Consider the following 27,930-nt stretch of genomic DNA (forward strand, 5'->3'; position numbering starts at 1 on the left):
CCTTACAGAAAAGTGAATTTAATAAACACATCCAGCCCGTCCCAGGGTGTCCCTGGCCCTGATGCAGCTGCAGCCCCACTGCAGCGTGTCCATCAGGTCACTGTGGGCTACCTCAGCCCCATCCTGTGCCACGGGGGGCTGTCTGCCCTGGCCTGAGGACCGAGTGGTCCTGGAGCCGGTCCTGCAGAGCAGAGCCTGCCCTCATCCTCCTCTGGCAGCACCCATGGGTCCTGGGGCCCTCACGGCTCCCGCACACGTACATAGGTGGTCCAGGGCCCACATACCACCTCCTCCACACGCAACCCCTTGGCCACCAGGTGCTCGACGCGGCGTGCCTGGTCAGAGCTGATGTTGTTCCCGTGTCCCAGCTGTCCGTATTTACCTGCAGACACACAGCCACAGCATAACGTGGCCCTGGGGCCCCACAGGGCAATTGCTCCTGGTGTGTGTGGGGAGCGAGGAAGGGAACACAATAGCCCCCAGCAGAGATGGAACTTGTACAGCGACAGAAGAGCCAAGGGCGAGACAACAGGAATCAGAAGCTACTCCTGGCAGGTTATACAGTCCCAAAGCAGAGGTGCCACTTACCCCAGCCCCAGGTGTAGAGCTCCCCGCCTCCTGCAACAGGGACAGCACCATCAGGCAGCTCCCGGTGAGCTCCATCCCCACAGCCCTCCCCCTGCTCCCGGGGCACTGCCAGGCAGGTCCTGGAGAGCCCTGGCACCTCTCAGCACCCCTGCCTCGCTGGACACTCACGTGTCACCACGGCTGTGTGTCGGGAGCCACAGCTGACCGCGCTGACCTCCAGGTCCTGCGGCAGGTCCAGCAGTGCCGGGAACGCCTGGATGGAGATGAACGCAGCATCCTTGGGAGCCTGCTGCTCCCGGCAGGTCATCAGCTCGGTGCTCCCTGCAGAAGAGGTGCCAGCAGCATCGCTCGCAGGCTCGAGCCGCGCTGGCCCTGCTCTGAGCTGCTGGGGCTGTGCAGGAACCCGGCCCAGCCGGCCCTCGGCCTGGCCAGCAGCACTCACCTGCGCCCGCGCCCTCATCTCGCGCTCGCTCCTCTGCCAGCGCCTTGGAGGGCAGAGCCAGCTGCCCCGACTCGTTCCAGCCCCACATGTACAGGTCTCCAGCCTCTGCGGGGTGGGGGGAAACGCACCAGGCAGAGCTCAGCCCTGGGCCGCGCTCCCTGGCAGCATCGGGTGCTCCAGGGACAGCAACAGCCCACGCTCCCCGAGGCAGGCCCCACCATGCGCTGCCAGCACACGCCAAGCTGCCAGCCCGCCCGGCCCTTACCACTAACGCTGGCCGAGTGCCACCCGCCGGCCGCCACCGCGCCCATGGGCACCCCGGCCAGCGCCTCCACCAGCCGCGGCTGCAGCTCCGGCTCCAGCAGCCCGTGGCCCAGCTGCCCATGCCTGCAGGGACACAGAGGGACACGCACACAGCCCACTGCCTCCTGCCACAGTCCCCACCAAGCCCTTCCTGCTGCCACCAACCCAGCTCTGGGCTGGCACAGCCCGAGCAGCTGAGGGAACAACCACGGCTGAGCAGAAGAACCCACCCCAGCAAGAGGGAAAAGCCAAGTGCCAGTGGGAGAGTGATGCCCAGCAGCACCACCACAGCTACAGCCAGGGGCGGGTGGGCAGCAGGGGGACACAGCACCAGGCTTTAGCTGTCAAAGATGGGGCAGAAGCAGGAGGGGCTGGCAGGAGCTGTAGGGGTGACAGGAGCAGTTCAGCTGCAGAGTGGTGCTCTGGGGAGCTTCAGCCTGACAGCTCAGGAATGTCAACAGCTGTGCTGATGCACCCACTGGAACGGCTCTTCACATTCCATATGGGAAATCTGCAGAGGACTGAGGCAAACAGACACTGGGAGCTGTGGGGCAGGGAAGGGCATGCTGCAACAAAAAAGTGGTTCTGGGCACTCCCTCACGAGAGGGTAATGCTGCCACAGCCAGCAGCAAGAGAGGGACTCCAAAGGGGTGGCTGGGCCAGCACCGGGCTGTCACACAGCACAGCTGGCACACTGCGGCACACACTGGCACAGGCAGGCCCGAGAGGAGTCTCAGCTGTGCTGAATAACCGAATTCCAAGAAAGTTAATCCTCAAGTACACATCCCCACACGTAGAAACCTTTCCCCTGAAGGGAAGGCAGGAAGAACCAAATACCGTAGTGTCTGCAAAGCAACAACTGCTGACGTAAACTGAGTGTCACGGTTGCCATGAGCTGTGTTTGCTACCAGCTAGCCTGGGGCCAGCAGGCGAGGAGCAGGGACCGGGGAGTGAAACCCTCCTCACAATGAGAACAGGGAGGGCTCTGGGTCAGGGCACGCAGCTCTGAGACACATGATCAGTGCTGGGTTTGCCTTCCCTAATGTATTTGTTTTGGTTTAGGTTAAATTTGGGGAAAGAATTTTAAAAGGGTTTTTTTTAAGAAAAGTAGATTTAATTGGCCCTTCCCCCCCCGATTAGTTTGGGAAGGATATTTTTTTGGAGGAAAGTGGAAAAAAATTGTTTATTAAATAAGTAATTTTAAATAATATTAAATAATAAATTTTTTTGTTATTTTAAGAGAGAGATAAATTTAGGAAAATTTTTTTGGGTTGTAGCTGGGCTTATTTAGTTTTTGATTAGTCCCTCCGGCGCTGGAAATGTTGTGGTTTAGGCCCGGCCTGCTGGGCTATAGGTGTGAGTTGTTGCTGCTTTTTTGGGGCTTCAGTTTAGAGCAGGTTTAGAGAAAGGGAAAAAAATTATAGTTTAGGGAACTTTTTTGCTTTAGTTAGTTAAAATTAATTAGGAAAAGAAAAAAGGAGAGGTTTGTTTGTTTGTTTATTTGCAGATGATACAGTCTAGGAGCAGGAATGTGGAGGAGGGAGTGCAGTTTTTGAAAATAAATTTTGTGCCTTTTTTTTTTTTTTTTTTTTTTGGAATAAGTTTTAAAGGTGTAGAATTTATTATTTAATATAAATAGAGTAGACGATTGGGGATAAAGGCATTATATAGTTAATTTAGGACATTTTATTTTTTATTTTTATATTGTTAGTTTATTATTAAAATTAATATATATATTTAAACTTTATAAATACATATATTATATATTTAATATATAGTTATATATAGACAATGGCAGTAATATTTAGAAAATATTGATATTTATATATAATTTTTATTTAATAATTAGATTTTTTTGAGGTATATATTGTGGTTTTTTATTTTTTTGTATTATTTATTATGTATAATTTGGTTTTTGTGTAAAGATAATTTTATTAATAGGTTTGTTTGTATTTGAGGTAGAATTGATTTATATTGGTTTTTTTTAATAAATTTTTGATATGTATTATTGGGATTTTGTTTTTATTTATTATATGTAAAAGTTGAGATTGGGTAGGGCTTAATCGACTGGTAGAGTTTTGGGTGTTAATTAATTAGGTGGCTTTTCTTAGATTTTGTTTTTAATTTTTGAAAGATTTTTTATTTCATCTTTTTAAGGTGGTTTTTAATAGTTTATTGTATTTTTTTTTGTAGTTGGTGTATGGTAGGGGATGTGGTATATTTATTTAATGTTATGTTTTTTAGTTTAGGTGTTGATAAGATTATTTTTGAAATGAGTTTTATTGTTTGATTTAATCTTTTTAGGGGTACTATGTTTTTAAAGGATTTGTTTTTTAAGGCTTAGAATGGTGTTATGGGCTGTAGCATGAGGCATAGGATAGGTTTTTAATTATTTAGTGGTGGCTTTTATTATGGTGAGTATATAATGCCTGCTGTGGTGTGTTTGGGGCAGTGTGATGTAGTTAATTTGTTAGGCTTTTTTATAGTTGTATTTGGACTATTGTTTATTATATTATAGGGGCTTTACCCGCTTGGCCTGTTTTATGGTAGTATATGTTTTATAGTTATGGATAATTTGAGAAATATTGTTTATGGTTAAATTTATTTTTTGGTTTTGTGTTTATTTAAAAGTGGCATTTTTGTTTTGATGGTTTGAGGCATTATGGGTTTATTGTGTTAAGAATAATTTTTTTTTGTGTTGTTAATTTAAGTTTATTTTTGATATATTTATTTTTGTAGTTTGGTTTACTTGTTGGTTGTGTTGGTGTTTTTTATTGGCTCTGCTCTTGGGGATATGGGTGTTTATATGGTGAACTTTTATAGATAGTTTTTTTATTTTGGTAGTAATGTTTTTTTATTTATTAGTAGTTTAAATTGGGTTTTTTTTATGTTGTTAATTAGTTTTTTTTTTAGTTATTTTTATAGAGTATTGGTTATTATTTATGAATTAGTGTAGAGGTAGAGTTTTGGCTATTTTTTTTTTTAGTAATGTTTAGGGCTAGTTGAATGGCTTTGAGTTTTGCGAGTTGACTTGAGTCACTCTCTCTTTCTGTAGTTTTTGCAACCTGTTGTGTGGGACTCTATATGGTTGGTTTTTATTTTTGTTTTATTTTTATAATGTGGTAAGAACTATTAGTGAAAAGAGTGTAATGTGGTTTTTTGTTGGCAGTTGGTTATATGGTGGTGTTTTTTTAGCATGTGGTTTTTTTTTTTTATTAGTGAGATTAAAGTTTTTATTTTTAGGCTAGTTTGTAATTATTTTTAAAATTTTAGGACGATTTAGTTTTTTAATTTGTGTGCGTTGTGTGATAAGGGTAATTTATTTATGTGGCATTGGTGGTATGGTGGGTAGAGGGAACCTTTGTTTTGAACATCTATTTTAACACTGGTAGTCGGGGTGCTAGGAGGAGTTGTGCTTTTGTATTTATTACCTCTGGGGCGGCTTGGACTTTTTTATAGGCTGTTAAAATTTCTTTTTTTGTTGGAGTATAGTTGGCTTTAGATTTTTTATAGTTTTGACTTTAAAATTTTAGTGGTTGGCTTTGAGTTTTATTAGGCACGTTTTGTTAAAGGCTTTAGGACAAATTATGGCTCCTGGCTGTAGAGTAGAGCACATTTTTTATATTTGGTTTTGTTTTGATTGGGTTAAGGGTTATTGTATGTGTGCTTGTTTGTTTGATTTGGGTGAAGGCTTGTTGCTGTTCAGGGTTTTAGTGGAAAGTGGTTTTTTTGTGGGTGATTAGGTAGAGAGGGTTTACGATTTGGCTATATTTGGGAATGTGTAGTTTTTAAAAACTTATGGCACTTAGGAAAGCTTGTGTTTCCTTCTTGCTGGTTGGTGGAGACATTGTTGTGATTTTGTTGATGATATTTGTAGGAATTTGACGCTGTTTATCTTGTTATTTTATTTTTAGGAACTGGATCTTTTGAGCAGGTCCTTTGATTTTGTTTTTTTTGATGGTAAAATTAGCTTTTAGGAGAATTTGGATGATTTTCTTTTTTTTTTTTTAATATTTTTGCTGCTGTCTTCCCCTATATAATGATATTATTAATATATTGTAGATGTTCTGGAGCTTTATTTTTTTTTAGTGTAGTTTGAATTAGGCTATGGCAGATGGTGGGGCTGTGTTTTTATTCTTGGGGTAGTTGGTTTTAGGTGTATTGTATGCCCCTCCAGGTGAAAGTAAATTGAGGTTTGCATTTTGCTGCTAGAGGAATGGAGAAAAATGCATTAGCAATATTAGTAGTGGCGTATTATTTTGTTGTTTTGGACTTTAGTTTGTATTGGAGTTTTAGTATGTTTGGCACAGTAGCGCTTAGTGGTGGAGTTAGTTTATTTAATGTACGGTAGTTTACAGTTAATTTTTATTTTTTTTTAGATTTGTGTATAGGCTAGATGGGGTTGTTGAAAGGTGAGTGGGTTTTGTTGACTATTTTTTGGTTATTTAGCTTATGGATTATTTTGTGGATGGGGATTATAGCATTTTGATTTGTTTGGTATTGTTGGCGGTGTATTATTGAGGTGGCAATTGGTATTTGTTGATTTTTTATTTTTAAGAGTTTTATTGTAGATGGGTTTTTTGATAGTTTAGGTAAGCTGTTTAATTGTTTGATGTTTTTTGTTTTTATAGTTGCTATTTTAAATGCTCATAAGTTTTGTGATTCCCCTGTCACACTAGCAATAGAAACATGTTTTGCTTTCACATATTTTGATGGGATTAATGTGTATTGTGTACTAGTGTTGATTAAAGTTTTATATATTTGTGGTTTTGATGTGTTAGGTTAATGAATTTATATAGTCTAAAAAATATGGTTTTTCTTAGCCTCTACTTGGTTAGAGGCAGGGCTTTTTTAAGCTTGGTTATTTTTTTTTTCTGGGGCATATGTTTTGGAGGTTTTTTTAAGGGGATTGAAAATATTGTTATTATTATTATATATGGTAGTTGATTATGAGTTATTGGAGTTGTTTTTTTTTTGTGAAAACTTTTTTTGGAGTTTTGTTTTTTTTTAATTTACGCATTTGTTGTGCTAGAGCACTAGTAGGTTTTTTATTTTATTTTTTCATATTTTTTTTATAATTATGCAGGAAGAACTATAGCTTAGCTCATGAGATGTGCCTTCTTTCTTTACTTGGGGACTGTTTGTGTTGGGTATTAGGACTTTTGATTTGTATTGTTGAGACTTGGAGAAAACTTTTTTTTTTTTTTGAGTTTTTTTTGAGCCAATAAATGTATTTGTCTTGGTTCAGGTCAAATTTGGGGAAAGAACCCTAAAGGGTTTCTTTTAGGAAAGCAGATTCAATTGGCCCCTTCCCCCACAACCAGTTCGGGAAGGATACTTCTTTGGAGGAAAGTGGAAAAAACTTGTTTATTAAACAAGCAATTTTAAACAATATTAAACAATAAAACTTCTCACCACTCTAAGAGAGAGACAAATTCAGGAAAAATCTCCTGGGTTGCCGCTGGGCTCACTCAGTCTCTGCTCAGTCCCTCCGGCGGCCCAGGCCCGGCCCGCTGGGCCACAGGTGCTGCTGCTGCTGCTCTTCTGGGGGTTCAGTCCAGAGCAGGTCCAGAGAAAGGGAAAAAACTACAGTCTAGGGAACTTCTTTGCCTCAGCTAGCTAAAACTAACTAGGAAAAGAAAAAAGGAGAGCTCTCTCTCTCTCTGTCTGTCCATCCGCAGACGACACAGTCCAGGAGCAGGACTGTGGAGAGGGAGTGCAGTTCTTGAAAACAAACTCTGCGCTTCTTCCCCCCTCCCTTTCACTCCTGAAACAAGTCTTAAAGGTGTAGAACTTATTATTCAATATAAACAGAGCAGACGATTGGGGATAAAGGCATCATACAGTTAACCTAGGACACCTAAGCAGCAAAGAGGAACACAGCAACCCTTCCACCCTACAGATGAGAACAACCTGCTCTGGTGGCCAAGCCTCCTCACGCAGCAGCAGAGCGCAGGGATCCAGGGCAGGGGGACCTGCGCTGGGCTCTCCAGCACCTTCTGGGAAAAGCTGCTGACTGGGGCAGCAAATGCACAGGCAACCCCCTAGTGAACAACTGTCCTAGAGTGACTTTACGATGCTTATATCCCCAGTCATCTGTTCTGTTTATGCTGGATATTAAGCTCTGCGCTTTTAAGACTGGTTCTGAGAGTGAAAGAGGGAAAAAATAAACACAGTTTGTTTTCAAAAACTGCACTCACTTCCCCACATCCTTCTAGACTGTGTTGTCTGCAGCGCAAACAGACAGCAGGAGAAAGCTCTCCTTTGCTTTATAGTTAGTTTTTTTTAGCTAGCTGAGTTGTGAAGTTCCCTAGACTATGATTTTTCTTTTTCTCAGAACTGTTCAAACTTACTCTAAACTGAAAACGCAAAAGAACACCAAGAGCTCACACCTATAACCCCCAAAAGCCTAGGATGCTGCATTCCATAGCCAGACAGTCTAATAAAAGACTAAGCAAGCCAACCTACACCTCACTAAAAAAGCTTTCTAAATTTGCCATCTCTTCAGAACAGCAGAATTTTTTATTTGTTTAATATTATTCATTTTTTATACTTGTGAATACTTTGCTTATTAAATAAACAGTTTTCCACTTTTCTCCAAATAAATATTTTCCTGAACCAATTTAGGGGAGGGGCCACTTGAATTTATTTTCCAAAAGAACTCCACTCAGAAATTTCCTCCCAGAATTTACCCTAAACCAAAAGAAATACAAGAAGAAACACCTTTGTGAGAATAAACTGAGCAGTGGCACCAGACATTAAATGCACCCAAGTTCACCTGCTGGAGGACACAGGCTGGAGGCTTTTCCCAAGGGGTTCACTGCCCTCCCACTGTACCAGAGGGACCTGGCACTGAACTGTCACAGAGTGATGGAATCAATCTCCAGTTCAGAAACACAAGAGCTTTGCTGCCAGCAGGTGTTGTGTGGCAAGTTACAAAGGAGCAGGGACAGAGCAGGGACCTTGATGGTCATATATGCCAAATGTCCTGGGAGACTGCCTTTTGGGAGCCAAAAGTCAGAGCAGAGGCCAGAGTCAGTAGCGAGAGACCTAGAGAGGAGACAGGGCTACCCATGGGGACAGAAAGGGTGGACTCAGTGGGAAAAGGGGCATGGGCAGGCCAGCACTCCCCAGGAGTAGCCATGATTTGGGATGCCTGTGCCGGGGGACCTGGCTCTGGTGAGGGACAGATTCCATCAGCATGCATGTGAGCACTGGGCACCTGCAGCTGGTACCCCAATACTTCTCTCAGCTGTAACGTAACATTCCCAAGTCCACCCCCATGGGAAAGTCAGGAGGCATATCCTGGCCCCAGGCAGTGTGCACAAGCTAATGGGGGCTCAGCTCCTGAGGTGACCCCCATTCCGACACCCTCTCACCTGCACTCCCCCAAAGACTCCCCATCTCCCCCACATCCCTTCTGCGCTCTCATGCCCATCGCCCTCTCTGCATCCCACCAGCACAGTGCTTGTCCTGGAGCTCCTGAAGGCCCACCCGCTGCCGTCCCTCTCCCGCACCGTGTCCCCAGAGCCCTGCTCACCTGCCGCCGCCCCAGGTAAAGACCTCCCCGGCGGCGCCGAGTGCGAGGGCGTGCTCCGTGCCCAGGACCAGCCGCCGGGCCCGCAGGCCGGCCGGCAGCGCGGTGAAGAAGGGCGGCCGCGGCGTGGCGAAGCCGCCGGGCAGCAGCGGCAGCGGCAGCGGGTGGCGGGGCTGCGGCGGCAGCGCGCGGCTCCAGGCGGGCTCGTCCCGCGGCGCCCCGCTCAGCGCCGCCGCCCGCCGCCAGGCCCCGGCCGCCGCCGCGCCCCGCAGCACCAGGTGCGTCTCGGACGGCAGCGCCTCGGCCCAGCCCGGCAGCCGCCGCCGCTGCCCCGCGCTCCGCACCTCCAGCCCCGCGCCTGCCGCGGCGGCACCTCAGCGACCCGCGGGGACAGCGCGGGGTCGGGGGGAACGGGACGGGGACAGCGCGGGGTCCGGGGGAACGGGACGGGACAGCGCGGGGTCTGGGGGGAACGGGACGGGACATCGCGGGGTCCGGGGGCACGGGACGGGGACAGCGCGGGGTCCGGGGGCACGGGACGGGACAGCGCGGGGTCCGGGGGCACGGGACGGGACAGCGCGGGGTCCGGGGGCACGGGACGGGACAGCGCGGGGTCCGGGGGCACGGGACGGGACCGTCACCGGGGGAGCCGGCGGGGAGCAGCCCGGGGGAACCGGCGCGGAGGCAGGGCTGGGGGGTCCCATCCCGGGGGAAGGGGCGGACAAGACGAACCAGGGAGACCCGCGCGGCCGCGCACGGTGGGAAGGGGACCCGCCATCCCGGGGGAAGCGGGCACGGGCCGGCCAAGAGCCGCTCCGGCCCCGCGGGAGGGACGGGACCGGGGCCCCGGGCGGGCTGGCGGCGCTCACCGGTCTCCACGACCACGTAGCTCCAGGCGGGCCACACGCGGGAGATCCCCTCGGGGCCCGCCTCCAGCCGCCACGGGCCCGGGCCCGGGCCCGGCTCCCCGGCCGCCTCCTCGGGGCTGAAGCCGAACGCGAGCCAGACGCCGGCGGGCGCCGCCATGGCTGGGGCGGCACCGGCAGAGGAGGGGCCGGAGGTGACGGCGAGGGGCGGACGGACAGACGGAGACCGGGCCGTGGTCCAAGAGCAGCTTTAGTGTTACCGGGGGGGCTGGCTCCGCCGCGCCGCTCCCGCCCCGGCTCGGCCCTCCCGGCTAAGGCAGACGGTGGCAAAGGCAGCGGCAAGCCCTGTCCTCCCTCGGCCCGGGCACCGGGCGGGCGCCGCCGGGGGCAGCGTGGCCCCGGCCCCGGGCCGTGCTGAGCCAGCTCCGCGTGCGGCCAGGCCCGCCAGGGCCGGCCTGAGAGCAGCGTGTGAGCTCCGGCCTCGGCAGCGTGTGCAGCAGTGAGGGAGCCCCGGGGCTCTCAGGCATGCTCGGGGTTGGGCTTGATGAGGCCGTGAGCCACTGCGTGTGCCAGGCTCTCCTGGGCCGCCTGGGCCACCCGCGGCTTGTCCTTGTCCTTGGCAAGCACAGAGAGGATCTCCAGCATCTCGCTGGCGATGAGCTGCTCGGCCACCTCCCGAGCGGCTGCCATCATGTTCATCACCACCACAGCACCACGGTGCTGCAGCTCCGCACTGGGGCTCAGCAGCAGGGCCTGCAGGATCTCCAGCCAGTGTACCGTCTGCAGGGGAGTGGGGCCAACATCATCATGGACCCCAGGAGAAGGGTCCCAGCTCCCCCCCTACGGACCCATCTCAGAGTTGGGCCCAAGTTTCCCTGTCTTCTGGGGCCAGAGCTCCCACCCTGGGGAGGGAATATGAGACACAGGGTACTGTGTTAGGGTGCACTCACCACCTGGGGAATCCGCTTGCAGATGGGGGGATGCAGGGTAGTCAGCATGGCCAGGGTTCCCGAGGCTGCCCGCCGCAGCTTCTCATCCTCCTCCCCACTGTACAGGACCATCAACTTCAGCCGGTCGCTGCCCTCAGCCAGGAACATCTCCTGCACCTGCACAGGGGAAAGAGGAGGGATCAGGGGGGTGTGGTAGTCCAGCAGTCCAGCACAGACCCCAGCCCATCCCGGCCTTCACCTCCTTGCTCATGGCCATGTTGCACATGCACTCAGTTGCAGCTAGCCGGATCAGCTCGTGTTCCTCAAACATGTACCCCTCAATCATGGGCACAGCCCGCTCTTTCAGGATCTTCTGCCTGGGAGGCAAGTGGGCAGTGAGTGCTCCTGCCCAGGGCAGCCTGCCAGGCCCAAGGGGACAGCCAGCTGCCCTCTTCCCCCACCCCTACCGCAGCCTCTCGCTGATGCCAGCCAGGTTGGTCAAGGCCATCAGCCCCTCGAAGTTCTCCAGGCCCGTGCGCTGCAGGTGCAGGAGGCTGACCAGGGGCCGCACCACCTCATAGATCTGTGGAGAAACAACACAGGGGACTGAGTCAATGCCTACTGCTGCTCCCACCTGAGCCCCTGCCTGGCAGACCCAGCCCCCAGCCCCAGCACTCACCCGCTCCCCAGGGAATGCCATCTCCGGGTTGGAGGTGATGGTGATCTTTGCTAGGGCCTGCGCTGCCTTGGTCTGCCCCACCTCAGTGCCCTCCAGGGACAGTGGGATCAGAGCCTGGGGGTAGAAAATGCAGCTTGTCCTGCAGCCAAGGCCACAGCACCCAGGGCAGCCACAGCTTTCCCCAGCCTCATGTCCAAGGGAGCCAGTGCAGCCCTGCTGAACCACAGAGCCCCAGCTCCCCCAAGCCCCAGCACCCCCGGAGCACAGTGGGGTCCATACTCTCACCTTGCCTCCTCCCTGAGCAACCACACCACCCCGGTCTTCTGCCTCTTCCACCAGTGCCAGGAACACTCTAGGGACCAAGTGGGACTTGCTGCAGCACTTTGATAGTCACAATGGGCCCAGGCTGCACCAGACTCCTGGACATCCCCCCTACTGTCCAGGAGCTGGCCTTCACCTCAGGCACGTAAGTTCACCAACAGGATGCCAGCAGCCTGGGAACCCAGCTCCCTCCTGTCCCCGGCAGGCCGCACCTGGAGATCAGCTCCCGGCAGGAGCTGGTGAGCGCCGGGTTCTCGCTCTTCACCATGCAGGCCAGAGCCGACACCACTCCAGCCACCAGCAGCTTCCGCACCCGCCGCTTCACAAACTCTGGCTTGTCCTGTCCCACAGGCAGGGTCACACTTGGCTCAGGAGCAACAGCACCTGGTGAGGTGCCCGACCCCACCCCTGTGGGCCTCAAGGACACCGTGTCCCCACCTGGACCCCAGGCTGTCTCCCACCCACCCACCCACTCTCCCCCTAAGCACAGCCATGCCCTGCTCACCTTGGGGTGCTGCTCCGGGATGTGCTGTTTGGCATACTTGGCCAGCTCCAGCATCTGTGGGTCCGGCTCCTCGTGGTCATAGCTGTTGGTGCAGTTCACCAGCGTGGAGGCAACAGCATAGAGCACACTCCTGTCCTCTGACTGTGGCGACAATGGGCACCTGTCACACTCACAGCAGGAAGGAGCAGCCAGGACTGCAGCCCACCAGCTTGTCCCACACATCCCCCTCAGAGCATGAGCCCCACACCTGCTCCAGCACATTTCCCTGGTGCCAGGGTGCCCATCCCATAGCTCTTGGTACGCACCTTGGCCAGCTGAAACATGGCCTGCATTGCTGCCTTGTCTTCCACAAACTCCTCCTTGACATCCGCATCGAAGGTGAGGTAGGCCAGGCCCTCGACAGCCCAGCGCCGCGTGCTCGCGTCGATCGCCTCGTTGCAGAGCCACCTGGGAGAGGGGTCCCTGAGCCTGGCTGTGGGGGCTGCGGACAGCCCAGCTGCAGGGATCCCAGCTGTGGGGCACCCTGCCCACCTGACACCCCCACACCTGGCCCCGCTCACTTGCGGCACTGCTTGGCCAGCTTCATGGTGGATCCCTCGGCAAACTGCTTCATGCTGAAGTCTGTGCCTCCAGCAGATCCCAGCTTGCAGAGCCCCTGCAGGCAGGAACAGAAGTGTGGGAGCACGAATGAATGTGGCAACCTGATGTGTCTCCTGGACCCACAGCAGTGGGGAGCAGCGCTGTGAGCAGTGGTCCCGCACCCACAGCCCACCCTAGGGCTCAGCCCTGTCTCACCCTGTCCCACCGTGCTCACCACGAGGGCACGGATGCGGATGCTGTCCCTCTCGCTGTGCTTGTAGATCTCCTTGAGCAGGTTGACGCCATTGGCCGTGATGAAGGAGGCGCGCTTGGCCTTGTCGGCCGCGTGGATCAGCGCCTCCACTGCTACCAGCTGGTGGGCCTCGCGGACAGAGGCGCAGAGGGACAGCACACTGTCCATGATCCCCTCCAGCTCGAGCACCCTGTTCCCTGCATCTGAGGGACCCTGCAGCAGGCACGACACTGTCTGAATGGCCCGCAGCTTTCCCGGCAGCTCGTGCCCCTCGAACCAGCTCCTTCAGGGAAAAACCACCAGAAATGGTCAGGATGATACACCTGCTTCTTCCTGCCCCACCTGCTGACCCCCCCCCCGGCAGGTCCCCAGTCAGCTTTAGCACTGAGGGTGACAGGTGCTGCCAGGCTGCAGGTGACAAAACCCCCGTCACTCCCAGGACACCCTGGCTCACCTCACATAGTCCTCACACAGACGGTGGAAGTTTTCCCTCTCAGCATCACACTTCAGGTCCTCATACAGTTTGCTCAGCAGAACAGAGGCGCTCATCCGGCTGTTCTCTGTCACAGGCAGGCTGCCCGCGCTGCCGCACACTGTGCTGCCCACCTCTAGGATCTTCTTTAGGCCTGGGAAAGGTCAGACAGCCCAGTGAGGGGCGCAGTGGCATGAGCAGACCTGGGGCAGAGGAGCACGATGCCCCAGCAGGACATTGCTAGCTATTCCACTAACCCTGATCAATCACCCAGAGGCTCAGGCTGTTGTTGGTCTCCTTTGGTGACTTCCTGGGCACCACCTTGATGAGCAGGTTGAGGGCGTTGTCACGGCCATGTGCTGAGGCCCCTTCCACCACTAGCAGCTCCAGGAGGTGCTTGATCAGCAATTTCAGGTCCCTGGAGGAATCTTCCAAAAAAGACAGTCCCCAGCAGTCAGCACCCTGGGCACAGCCTCACCCTCACCGCGGCACAACTGGCAGAGATGCTGCCATGACCAGGGGCTTCTGCCTCCTGTTAACCCTGCATCAGAGCCCAGCTTTGCTGCAGGGAGCAGTGACAGGGCAGCAGCAAAAAACCCCATGGCACCTCTGCACCTACCTGCATCTCTCCCTGTACAACAGCCAGCCAGGGCAGCCCACACTCACCCAGCACCACTGCATCCTCCTTCCCGCGGAAGTCTTTCTGCAGCCCCTCCTTCAGGGAGTCGAACACCACGTGCAGCAGGTTGCAGGCAGCCAGGGACACCTGCTCATGCTCCACTCCCAACACCGCTGCAAGACGGGGTGCCCCCAGTTCTGCCAAGATGGCCGTGGTCTGCAGGTACAAGCACACCTGTCTTCCGCAGGCCTTGGGGAAGCCTGTCCCTTTCCCCGCCCCTTATCAGGATGGCTTCCTCTCACAAGTTCAGGCCTGGCAGGTAACAGCTCAGAGCTCCCCTGTCTGACACTCTGCAGCCTCCCCAGCTTTCCCCTGGGCCCAGCCATGGGGTGTGGTGGGACCTACACGAGAGCGGTGGCCGGAGCACAGTCCCACCAGTGTGCGCAGGGCTGCCAGCATCAGGTCAGCCTTGGCCGTGTCCAGCAGCTGCAGCAGCAGCCGGACACCGTCACTCTGGAAGATCTTCTCTGCTCCAGCCTCTTCTCGTGCCAGCACGATCAAGTTCTGCGCAGCCTGGGGAAGGAGAGTTCTGTCTGGTCACGGCAGCACGCTGTGCACCAGGAACTGCTAGCAGCTGCAGGCACCCACCCTCCGGCCCTGTCTTGGGGAGCATTCTGAGGGGGGCAAGGGCAAGCCCAGGCAGCACCACTCAGCCACCGCTGGCCCAGGGGCAACAATCCTCCCCCTCCTCTCCTCCCAGCCACAGCACTGCGCCCCGCTCCCTGAGCTCAGACTTTCTGCTTCTTGTCCGCATCCTTTTCTTCAAGATCCAGCAAGATCTGGAACATCTGCTCTACTTTCGAGTCCGTGCAGGACATGGCCTTCATCTGCAACAGAGCAGAAAGAGCGGCTCAGTCCTCCCCAGCTTCTCCTGCCGCCCACAGCCACAGCGGGCCGGCACCCCCAGTGCCCCCCTGCCGACCTTGTCGTGCATGCTGCTGCCCAGGGCGCGCAGGGCCTCCTGGAAGGCCTTGTTCCTGGGCTCCAGGCTGACGCAGCGCTGCAGGTCCCTGACGGCCTGGTCCAGGCGGCCCAGCTGCTGTAGCGCCTGGCTGCGGCGGAACAGCGCCTTCACATCCCGGCCGTCAGCCTCGATGGCTGCGCACAAGGGGTCAGTGGCACAGCCCGGGGCCTGCCCCCACGGGCAGTTCAGGGGCTGTCCCCCCAGCCCCACGGACAGTACCTTTAGTTGCATCAGCCTCCGCCTTGGCGTAATCCTCCTGTGGAGAGACAGGAGAGAAAAACGCCTGAGCACTGCTGGCGCAAGCCCCACACAGCCTACACCCCTAACTCTGGGGACTGGGGACAGGATGAGAACAGCGTTACTGGAGTCAGGGAGCCAGCACAGTGTCTTTCCCACCCTGTCTTTCCCAGAGTACAACCCTCAGAAGGTGTCCAGGGAGCCCTACGGCCCCCAGTGCTTTTCAGGCACTTCTGGGTCTCCTCAAGCCCCTATAGTTCCTCGTGTTCACCCCCTGCCCCAGACAAAGATTCCCTGCAAGAGATCAGAGACACTGTGACTGCCTGAGAACAGCCCCAGCCAGCCGGGCAGGTTCCTGCAGGCCGCAGGGACGCACCCGCCCGCGCTCACCAGCTTCAGGTAACACGCGGCGCGGTTTCGGTGCAGCACGGCGCGCTCGGACACGGCGTCGCTCAGGCTCAAAGCCTCCGTGTAGGCAGCGAGGGCGGCCCCGTGATCCCCCGCCTGGAACAGCGCGTTACCCCGCGCCCGAAGCTGCTCCGCCGTCACCTGCCGAGGGGAACCGGCTGGGACACAGCCCCGGGCCCGCACGGACCCGGGACAGGGACCCCGGGATAGGGACCCCGAGGGACAGGGACCCCGAGGGACAGGGAGCCCGAGGGACAGGGAGCCCGGGACAGGGACCCCGGGACAGGAACCCCCCGGGACAGGGACTCCCGGGACAGGGACCCTGGGACAGGAACCCCCCGGGACAGGGACCCCGGGACAGGGACTCCCGGGACAGGGACTCCCGGGACAGGGACCCCGGGACAGGGACCCCGGGACAGGGACTCCCGGGACAGGGACTCCCGGGACAGGGACCCCGGGACAGGGACCCCGGGACAGGGACCCCCAGGGACAGGGACTCCCGGGACAGGGACCCCCGGGACAGGAACCCCGAGGGACAGGGACTCCCGGGACAGGAACCCCCCGGGACAGGAACCCCCGGGACAGGGACCCCGGGACGGACCCGCCCGGCGCTGCTCACCGGCTCCTCCATCGCGCCACGCCCGTGACGTCACCGCCGATCGCCCGGGGAACCCGGACGCCACCGCCCCTGTCACGTGACGGGCCGAGCCTGCAGCGCCGCCCCGCGGCCCGGAGGTGCCAGCACCGACCGGCGGCAGCCCGGTGTGTGTCCCCGCGAGTTCCCGCCACGCATCCCCCGCCACGCTGCACCCGGAGTGCGAGTGTCCCCGGTACAGCCCCCGAACTTAGCCCCGGAGAGCGAGTGTCCCCCGTACTTGGCCCCGGAGAGCGAGTGTCCCCGGTACAGCCCCCGTACTTAGCCCCAGAGACCGAGTGTCCCCCCCGTACTTAACCCCGTACTTAGCCCCGGAGAGCGAGTGTCCCCCGTACTTAGCCCCGCAGATCGAGTGTCCCCCCCGTACTTAGCCCCGCAGATCGAGTGTCCCCCCCGTACTTATCCCCGGAGACCGAGTGTCCCCCACGAACTTAGCCCCGGAGAGCGAGCGTCCCCCGTACTTAGCCCCGGAGACCGAGTGTCCCCCGTACTTAGCCCCGGAGACCGAGTGTTCCCCCCGTACTTAGCCCCGCAGATCGAGTGTCCCCCCCGTACTTAGCCCCGGAGAGCGAGTGTCCCCCCCGTACTTAGCCCCGTACTTAGCCCCGCAGATCGAGTGTCCCCCGTACTTAACCCCGTACTTAGCCCCGCAGACCGAGTGTTCCCCCCCGTACTTGGCCCCGGAGACCGAGTGCTCCCCCCGTACTTAACCCCGTACTGAGCCCCGCAGATCGAGTGTCCCCCCCACACCCCCCGTGCTGCACCCCGGGATGAGAGTGAACCCCCGTCCCACAGGGCGCAGTCCCCCCTGTGCACAGCCCTGCCCTGCCCGTGGCCGCCCCTCAGCAGCCCTGGCTGGGGCGCGCCCCTCGGGGGCCGCGGTGGGCAGGGCGGGCGGCGGGCGGGTGTCCCCGCGGGGTCCCACGGGGCACACGGCAGGCACGGGGCAGCAGGCGGCTGAGGCGGCACCGTCGGCTCCAGTAGAAGTGGCAGAGGTCGATGGCCATAAGCAGCAGGACAAGGAGCCCATAGAGCCCCACGAAAGGCAGGGCCAGCGGGTTCCTGCAGGGTGGGGCACTTCAGGAGGGGCAGCCGTGACCCTCCCACGGCGCAGTGGTACTGGGGAGGGCCACCCGGGGCCCCCTGAGGGCTTCAAAGGATACCACAGCCCCTGCCCCAGCAACCAGGAGAAGCCCCCGCGGGTGTGCCAGGAGTCCCCAGGCCCCCCATCCTCAGCAGCATGGCCACTTGCCGCCCTGCTCACCGCAGTAGACCAGGGCCAGCCAGGCTGGAGAGGTTCACTCCAGTGAGGGCTTCCAGGGCCACTTGAGAGCAGCAGGACTTGAGCGCGTCCAGGCCGGGCTGGCAGCAGTAGCGGTGGCCGGGGGGGTCGGTCAGCCGCGGGCAGTAGAAGCCGGGGTGGGAGCGGCCGTCAGGGCCCACGTAGCCCTCGCAGAGGTGCAGGTTCTGCACCGAGACTGTAGCGGGGAGCAGGCATTGAGGAGGGCAGGCAAGGAGAACACGGGAACTGTGCAGCGCCTGTAGGACAGGCTCCAGCGACATGCTCTTTGCCGTGATGCAGCAGAGCAGGGACTCCCAGTCCCGGTAGGGCTGGGCTGAGGGCTCCCCAGCCCCGGGGAGCCTGGCTAATGTGCCACAGGGCTACCCGGCTCGGCCCTCAGAGCAGGCTACACCCCACGAGGCAGCAGTGGCAGAGCAGAGCTCCCCTGGCACTGCCTTCTGGTGCCATGGCCCTGTGTATGCTGTGACCTCCGGTGCTCACCTTGGCCTCGGCAAGGGCAAACGTGGGCAGGGGCGGTGCTGGTGGCAGAGGAGGGGAAAGCGCCCAGGACATCAGGTCAGCCCCCAGCCCCCGTGCTGAACCCCTCCCTGTGACCCTTTGGGAACAGCACTTAGACACCACAGATGTGCTGCAGCAGGAGTAACCCCAGCACCACCACACCTGGGCCACCATCCCCAGTATGAACCACCACCTCTCACTGCACACCACCGCCTCCCAGCACAGACCCCCAGCCTCTGTCCTGGGCTGTCGGGGAGCAACCCTCAAGGGACAAGGCCCCATCAGGGATGGGTTCAGGGAATAGGAGGGGCAGGAATGGGGCTGTACCTGTCCCAAGGATGCTGGGGAACAGAGCCGCGGTAAGGAGCAGCTGGAGCAGGTGCCCATCCAGCATCTTCCCGGCCAGCCCTGGGCAGAGGCAGTTCTGGCTCCAGTGGAGGCAGAAACCACAGCCCCTCCTGCTCCCGCCTCCATCGCAGCCTCCACCAAGAGCCGCTCAGAGCCATTAGAGCCTCCTGCACTCACTCTGCCCACAGGGACCGTGCTGGGGGCGGGAGCATCACTAATGAGCTTCTGGGGCCAGGAGCAGGACAGCAGGCTCCTTTCCCAGCTGGATGCAAGGCACCAGCTGCTGTGTCCAGAGCCCCACCTGGGCACATGGGCCCATCCTGGGAGTCCCTGAAAGGGCACTGCACCAGGCCAGGGCACAGGGCAAGTGCTGTGAGGTGCTGAGCTTCCAGGGGCCAAATCCATGGGATGTGGATGTGATGGGGGTTGTGCAGGAATTGTGGAATCACAGAATCATTTCGGTTGGAGAAAACCTCTAAGCTCATCCAGTCCAACCCAACCAAGCCAGAGCTGAGGCAGTTCCCCACCTCACCCAGTCCTTCCCAACGCCCTCCCTGCTGGCACCCGTTGGGAGTAAGTAGCCCCAAGGGGCCAGGAAGTATGACCTGTGGTTCCCACAGCAACCAGGAGGATGCTCTGGTGAGATGGTGCAATTAGCTGCGACTCAGCCGCTGCAGCCCCAGCAGAGCAGACCGCCAGGCTCACTCTGTAAAGGGGCTAAAGGCTCTGAGTTTGGGGGAGGCACTCCCACGCTTCACCCAGGCACTGCTGCCCGCACAAGGAACTGACTCCCATCCCCCTAGCTCCTGCCCAGCACCAGGCACTGCTTGCCTCCAAGCTCAGCTGGGCCTGGCCATGCCACCAGACTCTCACAGGTGCCTGGCCAGACCTTCAAGCTGGCCTCCGCCTGCCTCAGAGGCCCTGTCTCCCCACAGCACACCATTCCCACTCCCGAGTGAGAGCCACAAATCACACATACACCAGGGCCCTTGGAAACAGCCTTGTGTTTCCTATGAGCTCCAGGAGAGGTCAGTCCCCAGTCCACAGCACTTCCTCAGGCAGCTGCCCAACACCACCAGTGCTCCTGGCCTCCCCTTGCTGCCCCACCATGCAGGGGCAGCCCTGCAGGGGCCCCTGCCCCAGCCATCAGGGTGGCTGCCCTCCTGGACAGCCTGCCTGTGACAGGGCAGCAGTGTCTGTCCCACCAGCAGCAGCAGAGCCCAGCCTGCAGCCCGCCCCAGCCACGCTCGGCCCATCTGGCGCCACATCCAGCAACGCCTGGTCCAGCCCTGCCACAGCAGTCAGTCCAAAATCCATCTGAGAACATGGAACTAATAAATTAGGAAGTGGCAGCAGCAGCCTGTGCCAGTCTGGCCCCTCCTGCCCGTGCCCGTCACAGTACTGCTGGCCCCACTCCACTGCTGCACTGGTGCTGCTCCTGTGCTGTCCAGCCACTCCACTCCTCTCCTGCTTGACACTACCCCAGGCGGATGCGGAACGTAGCAATTTCCATGGGGTCCAGATGGATGTTGGTGCTGTTGGAGGCTGTGCCCAGCGGGTACATCAGTGTCAATGAGGTGGGCTGCAGGGAGCCCAGCTCCAAGCCCTGGAACAGGCCTCCCAGAGCTAGCTGGGGAGAGAGGAGGAAGCGATGTGATGCCTGGGGCAGCACTGTGCCCAGGACAGCCTGACAGGTGCCATGACTGCCATGCCGAGGTCCCAGCCCAGCCCTGACCCAGCGGAGGTGTGGGGGCAGCCTGGCCCTACCTTGCCCTGGCTGGTGGTGCAGTTGAAGCCCAGGTTCTTGGCCTCCAGGCTGCAGTCAAAGCCTTTGCGGTGCAGGATCAGCGCTGCCTCAGCTGAGGGCAGTGATTCGTCCTGCAGGGAGCTGGAGCGTCAGGCACAGCACGGGGGACAGCAGGGGCAGGACCCCCACCAGAGTCCCACCGCCCCAGGCCCCAGCTCACCTCTGCCTGCAGCATTCGCAGGTTGAGGATGTGGAAGTCACAAGGAAGGGTGGTGGCAAGGGGCACAAAGGAGCGCAGGGCTGGCAGCGCTGGCTTCTCCAATGCCACTGGCATGACCAAGGCCTCGGCATTCTGGTGCACGGAGGTGATGTGGCTCAGCAGGGAGGGGAAGCTGATGGGGCGCTCGTCCTGCACCTGCCAAGCAGCACATAGGTCAAGTGTGGGCTCAGAAAGCGAGGCAGAGGCTGGGCAAGGCCCAAAGAACCTCCATTCCAGCAGTGCCTTGAGACCAGGCACCTGCCAGCACAGTGTACGCAGAGCTGCCCCTGCCCAGGCAGGCCCCCCGCCCCAGCACCCAAACAGGACCCCAGCTAGCTGATGGTCAGGCTACAGACCTGCTACAAGCCTGGCTAGACTAGTGACTAGCAGCTAGTGCACAAGACAGGGAGAGACAGCAGGGCCAGGCTGGCCATTACCTCAGGGCTGCCAGTCCTGGTGCCAGGGAAGCTCAAGGCTTTAAACATGGAGATCAGTTTGGAAAAGAAGCCGGAGCTCTGGATGGGTGGCACAGCACACGCATAGAGGGCAGCGAGGGGATTGGACAAGAACACTGTGATTATGAGGGCAACGTGGCTCCACAGGGACAGACCCACTGCACGTCCTGCTCTCCCCATGCCCCCTGCTCCAGGCCCATCCCTGCCCAGTGCCAGCACAAGGGGACAAGAGGGGACAGGACACTGCATCCCATCTCATGTAGCTTTCTGCAAATGCCTCCACCCTGCTCCATCCCAAGGCAGGGCTGGGCTCTCCCGTCCTGCCTCCTCACAGCCAGCACCTTGTTGGCAGTGCTGCGGCGCTCCAGGAGGAGCCGGAACCGGTTGCAGGTACGCTTGTTGTCCTTCAGCCCCTGGCCCAGGCCCCGGTTGTCATCCTGCATGAGGCGCCGGTCCAGGATCACCTCCAGCTGGCCTGTGGAGAGCAAGTCCCTGCAGCCCAGGCTTTACCAGGCACCAGCCACACCCCACAGCACAGAGCCCCCAGTGACAGTAGGAGCAGGGCACCCTGCCCAGCCACCAGCACCCTCCTTCCCTTGGGGAGGACAGCCCAAGCTCTACAGCAGGTGCCCAAGGCACAGAGCCCAGCTCACCGCTGTGGAGGCTGGTGACCCCCAGGGCCTGGGCTGTGAGCAGTGTCAGGCGGCTCTGCATGTCCTGGATGTAGGCCATGGCAGGCATCGGGTAGAAGTTGGCCTGCAGCGGCAGCTTCTGCTGGTACCTGCGGGGCTGGATCTGCCAAGGGACACAGACCAGTGACCAGAGGTGGATCCCACAGTGCCTGGTGCCAGAGCACTGTCCACCTGTGGGCAGCTGCTGCCCCTCCCCAGCCTGCTGCATACCTGGAAACCATTGAGGTCAGTGAAGAAGGTGTCATCACTCTCAATGTCAGTGCTAAAGCGCAGGGCAAGCTCCTTGTTGATGTGGTCACGGATGTCCACCAGGCAGGACACATCCAGGGACAGGCCCTCCACCCCTGCAGGTAGGCAGTGAGAGGCTGAGCCCCAAGGGCAGCATGGCCCAGTTCCCTGGGCCGGTGACACCTGGCACAGCCTCAAGATCTCACCTGGCACGTTGTACAGCCGCACCACGGTCTGGACATGCTGGTAGTAGCTGGCAACTTCTGAGAAGAGCGGTCCCTCCATCACCCGCACCACTGGGGGGTCCTTGGGAGCGTAGGGCTGGGGAGAGGGATAGCTGCGCTGATGCTGGTGCCTGAGGACCTACAGGCACAGCTGTCAGCTGCCTTCCATGGGTGGACTCTGTACCTTGGCCTCGCCATCAGGCAGGAAGAGATAGGCCCCACTTTTGTCCTTGGAGGTCCTGGTGCCATAGACGAGAAATTCGCTGCTCACCCTGTGCGCCTGCTCCTCCCCAGCTGGGCGCAGGCTCTGCAGGTGTGTGCCAGCACAACAGTAAGCGCATGAAGCAGCGGGATTTACCCCTCCTCTCCTCCAGCCCACGTCCTGTCAGAGCCCTGCACTCACCTGCAGCAGGCCCGTGCGCCCCACAAAGCAGGCCTGCAGGTGCTGGTTCTCCAGGCAGAAGTCAGCAGCAGCAGCTGGGAAGACGTGCAGGGGCACAGCCTCGGGCTTGTGCACGGCCATGTCCCGGCCATGCAGGTAGAGGCGCGTGGAGGACCTTGGCGTGGCGTGGCCATCCGAGGACTTGTGCAGCTGCAGCACGCGCAGCCCCAGCGCAGGCAGGCGGGCCAGGACAGACACCTGCAGGCAGCATGGAGACCTGAGCCAGCCCCCGTGTCTAGGGAATGACTGGGGGTCAGTGGGGCAAAGACCCTGCTCAGCACTGTGGGGCTTCTGCTGAGGAGGGACATGCATGGGGACCTGGGGGATCGACAGCTGTGGGATCTCATGTTGTGGGGCCGGGACAGAGCAGGGCTGCCGGTGTGTCCTGGCAGTGTGCAGGATGGGAGGCTGGCACAGATGGGCTGTGGGGCACCCCATACCTGGTAGACATTGGGCACCACATCAGTGGCAGAGTTCCACACTGCACTGAGCTGGGAGGGCAGGGGCTGCCCCTCCTCGGAGAGCACACGCACGTGAGGGGAGTCCACCAGTACTGGCACCACGCTCAAGCGCTCCTGCTCCAGCGGGTTGAACACCACCAGGAACCTGTGGGGGGTAACACAGGGATGGTATTCCAGATGTCCCATGTTCCACACTACCTACAGATCTACTGCCCCTACCCACAGCTTCACAGGTCTCCCCACAATCCCGTAAGTCCCCAGAACAAGGCAGGAGGCCCTACCGAGGTGAGGTGCCCAGTTTGACCACTGTCCTCTCTGGGAGAGAGTCCTGGCTGGAGCGTGTCTCATCCTGGGGAGGAGTAATAAAGAGCTGGGGTGTGCCCAACGCCCCTGCCAGTTGGGCCCCAGGACATGGGCACAATCTGGGGCCATCTTCCTGGCCTCTGCAGTACGGAGTTGCTCCCGGGGGCATGGGGGACAGGGTGCCAGACTGCAGGGAGCCAGGAGCTGGTGCTGCTCACCATGCCAAGGAACGGTGCAGCCGGGTCGTGGTGGTAGGTGTCCTTGTCCCCCAGCACAAGGTAGTGCGCAGCATTGATGATGACACGCTTGAGGTTGGTGAGGGAGTGGAGCAGCCTAGGGCAGAGGCAGAGTGAGTCATCTGGGACCATCAGCCCCATCTGCTCAGGACTGCCCCACCACCCTCTACATCCCCCCATGAGAGGGAGAACCTCCCCACAGCATCCCCATACCTAACCAGTCTCCCAGCCCTGAGCCCACCAGCCCCACTCTGAGACAGGCTCTGAGGGCGCCCTGGCCCCCACACGCACCGGACTCCGTAGTCCACGGCCACAGCCTCCTTGGCGGTGCCAGCGATGGCATCGTGGTGCTGGAAGAGGCCCAGGTTGCGGCGGGCGTTGCTCAGCAAGGCGTAGTCAGAGAGCGGGTACCTGCCATCTGCACCGGCATGGCGGGCGTGGGCGAGTGCCAGGCTGTACAGGATCTCTGCCCCCCTGCACAGGGACAGAGTCACTGAGGGTCCCCACCCTGTTGTACAGTACTGGGGGGCTGCCCTGGGAGGAGGGGTGGCAAAGGCACACACTGCCCTGGGACTGGGTGAGGGTTTGGCACTGTGTGTTGGCAGCTGGGACAGACCAGGGGCTATCGAGCTCCCATACTGCCTGGCCACCCCTCACCCGTGCCCCTCACACACCTCCTGTGCCCCATGGACCAGCCCCACGCCCCTCACCGGAGGTGGGCCTCCAGCACCCGGTCCAGGCTCTTGTAGAATGGCCGGGAGGTGAAGTATCCTGTCCAGTAGTGATCCTCCCGGTCCGCATAGGAGAAGAAATCCCCAGTCAGAACTGGGAACCCGGGAGGCCTCATCCCCGGCACAATGCCCACTTTCTTGTACAGGGCATCAAAGTAATCAGAGAGCGTGCCAAACTGTGCCTGCAAGACAGCATGTGCAGTCCTGAGCCGGCGCTCCTGCAGTGGGGGCTCTTATCACCCCTCACAGGACTGCTCACCCCTCCAACTGTGCTCTGCTGCGGCCTCCTGCTGCCCCCAGCTCCACAGAGCTCTCCACACATACCTGCACATGGAGGTCAGGCCGAGAGTTGAGAAAGTCAAAGATGCGCTGGTAGTTGAGGAACTGGGCATCCCACTCCTGTGGCTTGTCATAGCGGAAGTCATCTCCCAGGGGCACCAGCAGCACCTTGCTGCGGTACAGCTTGGACTTCTTGCGGTACTGGTCCAGCAGCAGCTGGGCTCTGTGTGGGGGCCAGGGCATGAGGCTGGCCCCTGATGGCCCACACAAGGCTGGGAGTCGCGTGCCCCTGCCCCACTCACCGCTCTGCCACGTTTGCATCAGTGATGGCGCGGGGAGGCACCTTCCAAGGGCAGTTGATCCGGCCTCCAGGCAAGCGCTTGAAGTCAAACTGGCAGCAGATCTTGGGGTCCGGGCCACAGGTGTGAGGCACATCATAGCTGTAGAAGGGCATCATGTGGCAGAAGATGTCGGTGCTCGCGTCTGGATCTGTGGGACCAAGGACAGGTGAGCACCAGCAATGGCTCTCCCTTGCCTGTCCCTAAGCAGGGGGGCCCAAAATCAGTAGTTCGACAGAGCAGATCTCAGCGGTTAGAGGGCACAGCAGCCTCCCCCAATGTGTTGCTGGACTTGGGGGCAGGTGGAAAGTTACCCTGAGGTTGTCCCACAGGGCAGAGACATCGCCTACCAGTGCTTGGCTCATCTGCACAGAAAAGCAGCTGGTAGCCATTCTCTGCTGCCACCTGCCCCACCGTGCAGTCCTCTCTGCAGTCTCCTCCCGGCAGCCCCTCACCCCACGCCTGTCTCCACATGAACTCCAGGTTCTGGGTGGCAGCAAAGTGCTTCTTGATGGCATAGTGCACGCGCTGGATGAGCATGGCCGTCAGGTTGGAGCGCTTCAGCAGGTAGGGCATGGTGGAGCTGTAGCCGAAGGGGTCTACGGCCCAGCCTGACCGTGGCGTCACACCTGGGGGCACAGAGACCCGTCAGCCCCATGCTGGGCCAGCAGCACTTCCCGTGAGGAGGGTGCTGGCAGGACCTGGGGGCCTGCAGCACATTAGACAGGCCCCCAGCCACCATTTGCCTGGCCCTCACCAATGTTCTTCTCCAGCCACTGGTGCCCCTCAATCAGCTGGTCAATCATGGCGAAGTAGTGGGAATTAGCCTCATCAGGCATCACCCAGCCGCCCGTCACCATCTCCAGCTGCCCATTGCCCACCAGCCTGTCAGGGGGACACCCAAGATGTGACCAGAGCCCTGCATGAGACACATGTTCATTGCAGAGTCCCCCTGCCCTGAGCCACCTACAGTCTACCTGCAGCCCCCACGGCTGCCACTGCCATTCCCCCCTTGTCATGCTGTCCCCACGCAGAGTCATCCCTCCACAGCCCAATGCCACCCACAGCCCACTCCCCCTCCACTGTGTCCTCCAATGCTCTCAGGGCAAGGGGCAGAGAAGGGGGTCCTGCCTCACCACACAATCCTGCTCTCCAGGTCTCCTACCCTTCCATGGGTGCCCTGGGCCTTGCACACAAGTTCCCCAGCCCAATTAGCACAGGGAGGGGCCCAGGGCAAGATCTGTCTCTCCCAGCCTCTCACTCCACAAGGCAGTGGCTCTGACATCTGATGGCACTGGGAGGCTGCTGGCAGTTTGAGGGCACCCCACACTAAGCAGTGCAGGGCCCATGGCAGCCTTCTAGTCCCTAGAGCCATTCGCTCACACACCCTCTGCTCTCAGCCTGCCTGGGAGCTAGGTGGGCAATGGGGCCAGGTGAGCAGCCCTACCTGCGCACAGCAGCCCGCTTCTGGGCACTGATGTTGTCCCACCACTTGGAAAAAAAGGAAATCTCAGACCAGATGAAGCGCCGGCGTGGGTCCTCCTGCATCTTCAGCACCATGCTGTTGAGGATGTGCTGCGTCTGGTCGTAGTAGTACTTGTCGAAAGTCTTGATCCAGCCTGGCAGCACAGGTGGGGGTCACTGTGAGGGGCCCAGGTTTGCCAGCACTGCATAGTAGTGGGAAATGGGCTAATCCCTGCTTCTCACCTGGGTCATTGTGGGAGTGTGGCACCACAAACACCTGTAGAGGCTCTGTGTCCCATTCGTTGGGCTCGTAGGTGATGTCGAAGCCCTGCTTCCAGACACCACCATCCTGGTTGTCAAACGGCAGCAGGGAGTACACAGCCAGCATCTGTTGTTAGGAGACAGTGTTGAGAGACCCCTGAAAGAGTAGAGCCTGGACTCCATGGATGCCCAGGTATGGACCCCTCACGCTAGCAGAGCCACCAGACCCTCACCTGCAGGTCTGGGCTCTGTCCTTTGCCCCCTAGAGCAAACTGGCAGTCTTGCGGGGACACAGAGAGGAAACTTGGGCGACTCTCAGGGGGGAGCACCCAGGAGCCATTCAGGGGGTGTTGGGGCAATGCCGGCTGCCCCTCTGCATGGGCTGTCAGCTCCAGCACTGAGTCCTTAATGTGGCTGATGATCTCATGGTTCTCCTCCAGCAGCTGCTCCAGCTGCTCAATCCGGTTCTGCAGCACCGAGATCTGGCTCTGGGGACACAGAGGGCACAGCGAGGGGCAGGAGGTCACCCACAGCTGTGGGGAGCCAGCTCTGGCCCTGGTACCTTGATGCCCAGAGGCCAGGGCTAGCTCCCCATGAATTTTCCTGACTGAATGTCTCCGTTTGCCATCCCAGGACCACTCTCACTCACCCCAGATCCTCCGAACTCACCCTGGGGAAGTTGCCCCCACTCTGGTGTCGTGTGGGGTCATGCTGTACCCGGTCCAGCATCAAGTAGAGGGAGAAGACGGCCACGCAGAAGATGGCAGCTCCACACACTGTCACCTGCTTCTTCAGCTTCATCCCGAAAGGATGCAGGGACTCACCTGGGCCGGGGCTGGGGGGGGACCCAGGTCGGGCAGCGCAGCCTCTCGCCGCGGCCTCCTGCGTCCTCCTCCGAGAGCCTCACCGCGTCCTACTTGGCTTAATCCTTTGCTGGGTATTTATATCTGCGGATGGGGCCGGGGCGGGGAGGCCGCGCAGGGCCGGGCAGCGCCGGGCCCGCCGCGCCGAGGCCCCGCGGCGGCGGCCCGGGCCGGGCAGGACCGGAACAGGCCGGGCAGGACCGGGACAGGCCCGGCAGGACCGGGACAGGCCGGGCCAGCACCGACGGCGACGCCGCCGCCAGCCCGTCCGCACCCGGGCGGCTCCGAGCCCGGCCAGGCCCTCACACCGCCCGGCTGGGCCCGCCGGGATGGGCCAGGCCAGGCCAGGCCCCGCCCGCGCTCCGCCCGCCGGCCCGGCCC

General features: G+C 58.3%; 4 protein-coding genes across 5 annotated transcripts; all 4 read right to left on the bottom strand.

Moving 5' to 3' along the window:
- Window positions 1-2: 2 nt before the first annotated feature.
- RCCD1 (RCC1 domain containing 1) lies at window positions 3-10,014 on the bottom strand. The gene is made up of 7 exons (XM_030281549.4): window positions 9,740-10,014; window positions 8,874-9,228; window positions 1,296-1,417; window positions 1,031-1,135; window positions 757-909; window positions 589-618; window positions 3-382 (listed from the first exon to the last, which is right to left on the bottom strand). Exons 1-7 carry the CDS (start codon window positions 9,894-9,896, stop codon window positions 240-242), a joined length of 1,065 nt encoding a protein of 354 aa, XP_030137409.4. The 5' UTR covers window positions 9,897-10,014; the 3' UTR covers window positions 3-239.
- On the bottom strand, window positions 9,969-16,491 carry UNC45A (unc-45 myosin chaperone A). The gene is made up of 20 exons (XM_030281538.4): window positions 16,382-16,491; window positions 15,745-15,903; window positions 15,337-15,373; window positions 15,076-15,251; window positions 14,888-14,980; window positions 14,499-14,666; window positions 14,141-14,309; window positions 13,732-13,902; window positions 13,457-13,628; window positions 12,985-13,285; window positions 12,731-12,825; window positions 12,476-12,617; window positions 12,171-12,311; window positions 11,878-12,005; window positions 11,630-11,696; window positions 11,345-11,458; window positions 11,133-11,248; window positions 10,925-11,042; window positions 10,687-10,842; window positions 9,969-10,516 (listed from the first exon to the last, which is right to left on the bottom strand). Exons 1-20 carry the CDS (start codon window positions 16,391-16,393, stop codon window positions 10,256-10,258), a joined length of 2,796 nt encoding a protein of 931 aa, XP_030137398.4. The 5' UTR covers window positions 16,394-16,491; the 3' UTR covers window positions 9,969-10,255.
- Window positions 16,492-17,218: 727 nt separating this feature from the next.
- LOC121470512 (protein shisa-like-1) lies at window positions 17,219-19,415 on the bottom strand. Its single transcript, XM_041718372.2, has 2 exons — window positions 17,682-19,415; window positions 17,219-17,479 (listed from the first exon to the last, which is right to left on the bottom strand). Exons 1-2 carry the CDS (start codon window positions 17,978-17,980, stop codon window positions 17,260-17,262), a joined length of 519 nt encoding a protein of 172 aa, XP_041574306.2. The 5' UTR covers window positions 17,981-19,415; the 3' UTR covers window positions 17,219-17,259.
- Window positions 19,416-19,552: 137 nt separating this feature from the next.
- MAN2A2 (mannosidase alpha class 2A member 2) lies at window positions 19,553-27,915 on the bottom strand. Of its 2 annotated transcripts, XM_030281205.4 has the most exons (23): window positions 27,356-27,915; window positions 26,920-27,174; window positions 26,669-26,813; window positions 26,409-26,580; window positions 25,719-25,846; window positions 25,417-25,590; window positions 24,926-25,112; window positions 24,669-24,846; window positions 24,324-24,526; window positions 23,905-24,087; window positions 23,596-23,710; window positions 23,356-23,423; window positions 23,054-23,219; window positions 22,575-22,811; window positions 22,356-22,478; window positions 22,154-22,268; window positions 21,930-22,063; window positions 21,681-21,822; window positions 21,369-21,502; window positions 21,010-21,087; window positions 20,534-20,728; window positions 20,334-20,444; window positions 19,885-20,196 (listed from the first exon to the last, which is right to left on the bottom strand). In XM_030281205.4, the coding sequence occupies exons 1-23, from the start codon at window positions 27,485-27,487 to the stop codon at window positions 20,044-20,046; spliced, it is 3,528 nt and encodes a 1,175-aa protein (XP_030137065.4). In that variant the 5' UTR covers window positions 27,488-27,915; the 3' UTR covers window positions 19,885-20,043. The 2 variants fall into 2 exon arrangements, with proteins under 2 accessions (XP_030137064.4, XP_030137065.4); XM_030281204.4 differs by lacking the exon at window positions 21,010-21,087 and having other exon boundaries at window positions 19,553-20,196; window positions 27,356-27,914.
- Between the last annotated feature and the right edge of the window lie 15 nt (window positions 27,916-27,930).

Source organism: Taeniopygia guttata, chromosome 10 (genome assembly GCF_048771995.1).
Source record: "Taeniopygia guttata chromosome 10, bTaeGut7.mat, whole genome shotgun sequence".
Lineage (NCBI taxonomy): Eukaryota > Metazoa > Chordata > Aves > Passeriformes > Estrildidae > Taeniopygia > Taeniopygia guttata.

Coding starts and splice junctions, on each gene's coding strand:
- RCCD1 (XM_030281549.4), bottom strand. CDS start 9,896: ATGGCGGCGCCCGCCGGCGTCTGGCTCGCGTTCGGCTTCAGCCCCGAG. Junction 9,229..9,739: donor CTACGTGGTCGTGGAGACCG/GTGAGCGCCGCC, acceptor CCGCCGCGGCAG/GCGCGGGGCTGGAGGTGCGG. Junction 619..756: donor ACACACAGCCGTGGTGACAC/GTGAGTGTCCAG, acceptor TCCCTGTTGCAG/GAGGCGGGGAGCTCTACACC.
- UNC45A (XM_030281538.4), bottom strand. Junction 11,459..11,629: donor TTGCTCAGGGAGGAGGCAAG/GTGAGAGTATGG, acceptor TTCTACCCCCAG/GCTCTGATCCCACTGTCCCT. Junction 10,843..10,924: donor ACATGGCCATGAGCAAGGAG/GTGAAGGCCGGG, acceptor TCCCCTGTGCAG/GTGCAGGAGATGTTCCTGGC.
- LOC121470512 (XM_041718372.2), bottom strand. CDS start 17,980: ATGTCGCTGGAGCCTGTCCTACAGGCGCTGCACAGTTCCCGTGTTCTC. Junction 17,480..17,681: donor GCTGGCCCTGGTCTACTGCG/GTGAGCAGGGCG, acceptor CCCACCCTGCAG/GAACCCGCTGGCCCTGCCTT.
- MAN2A2 (XM_030281205.4), bottom strand. CDS start 27,487: ATGAAGCTGAAGAAGCAGGTGACAGTGTGTGGAGCTGCCATCTTCTGC. Junction 22,479..22,574: donor GGCGCACGGGCCTGCTGCAG/GTGAGTGCAGGG, acceptor ACACACCTGCAG/AGCCTGCGCCCAGCTGGGGA. Junction 20,729..21,009: donor CCAGGACTGGCAGCCCTGAG/GTAATGGCCAGC, acceptor GCTGCTTGGCAG/GTGCAGGACGAGCGCCCCAT.